Source organism: Dipodomys ordii, unplaced genomic scaffold, assembly GCF_000151885.1.
Source record: "Dipodomys ordii isolate 6190 unplaced genomic scaffold, Dord_2.0 Scaffold125, whole genome shotgun sequence".
Taxonomy (NCBI): Eukaryota; Metazoa; Chordata; class Mammalia; order Rodentia; family Heteromyidae; genus Dipodomys; species Dipodomys ordii.
In genome coordinates, this window is record NW_012267341.1 from 4,067,440 (window position 1) to 4,067,789 (window position 350).

General features: G+C 74.0%; 1 protein-coding gene across 2 annotated transcripts in view; it reads right to left on the reverse strand.

Annotated features, from left to right (window-relative positions):
• The window catches only part of Ttc17 (tetratricopeptide repeat domain 17), a 79,761-nt gene extending 79,509 nt beyond the window's left edge, over window positions 1-252 (reverse strand). The window contains exon 1 of one of the 2 annotated variants that reach the window (XM_013030022.1): window positions 23-206. In XM_013030022.1, the coding sequence (XP_012885476.1) occupies window positions 23-181 (159 nt within the window). In that variant the 5' untranslated portion in view covers window positions 182-206. Of the gene's footprint in view, window positions 1-22 lie in introns of both variants that reach the window. The other variant, XM_013030024.1, reaches the window with a different exon arrangement.
• Between the last annotated feature and the right edge of the window lie 98 nt (window positions 253-350).

Below are 350 nucleotides of genomic sequence, written 5' to 3' on the forward strand. Positions count from 1 at the left end.
GAGGGGGCGCCCTGGCCGCTACCTGCTGCTGGATCTTCCCGTCCTCGGTGACGACCCAGTGCGTGGTGGCGAAGGAGCCTCGCGCCGCCACACTCAGCAAGGCAGAGAGGCTGAGCAGCCAGCCTGGGCCGGAGCAAGGCGGCAGCTCGGACCGGCCACGGACCCCTACTGCTGCCGCCATCTTGGCCCCCCCCACCCTGCCTGGGCTGGTCACACCGGAAGCGGAAGTGGCTCGTCGCGGCCCGCCATCTTGGGGAGGTCAACGGCGGAGGAGGAGGACGCGGGAGGCGGAGCCGGGAGGGCGCTCGCGGTGCGCTGACCGCCCGCTGGCTCCGCCGCGGAGCGAGGCC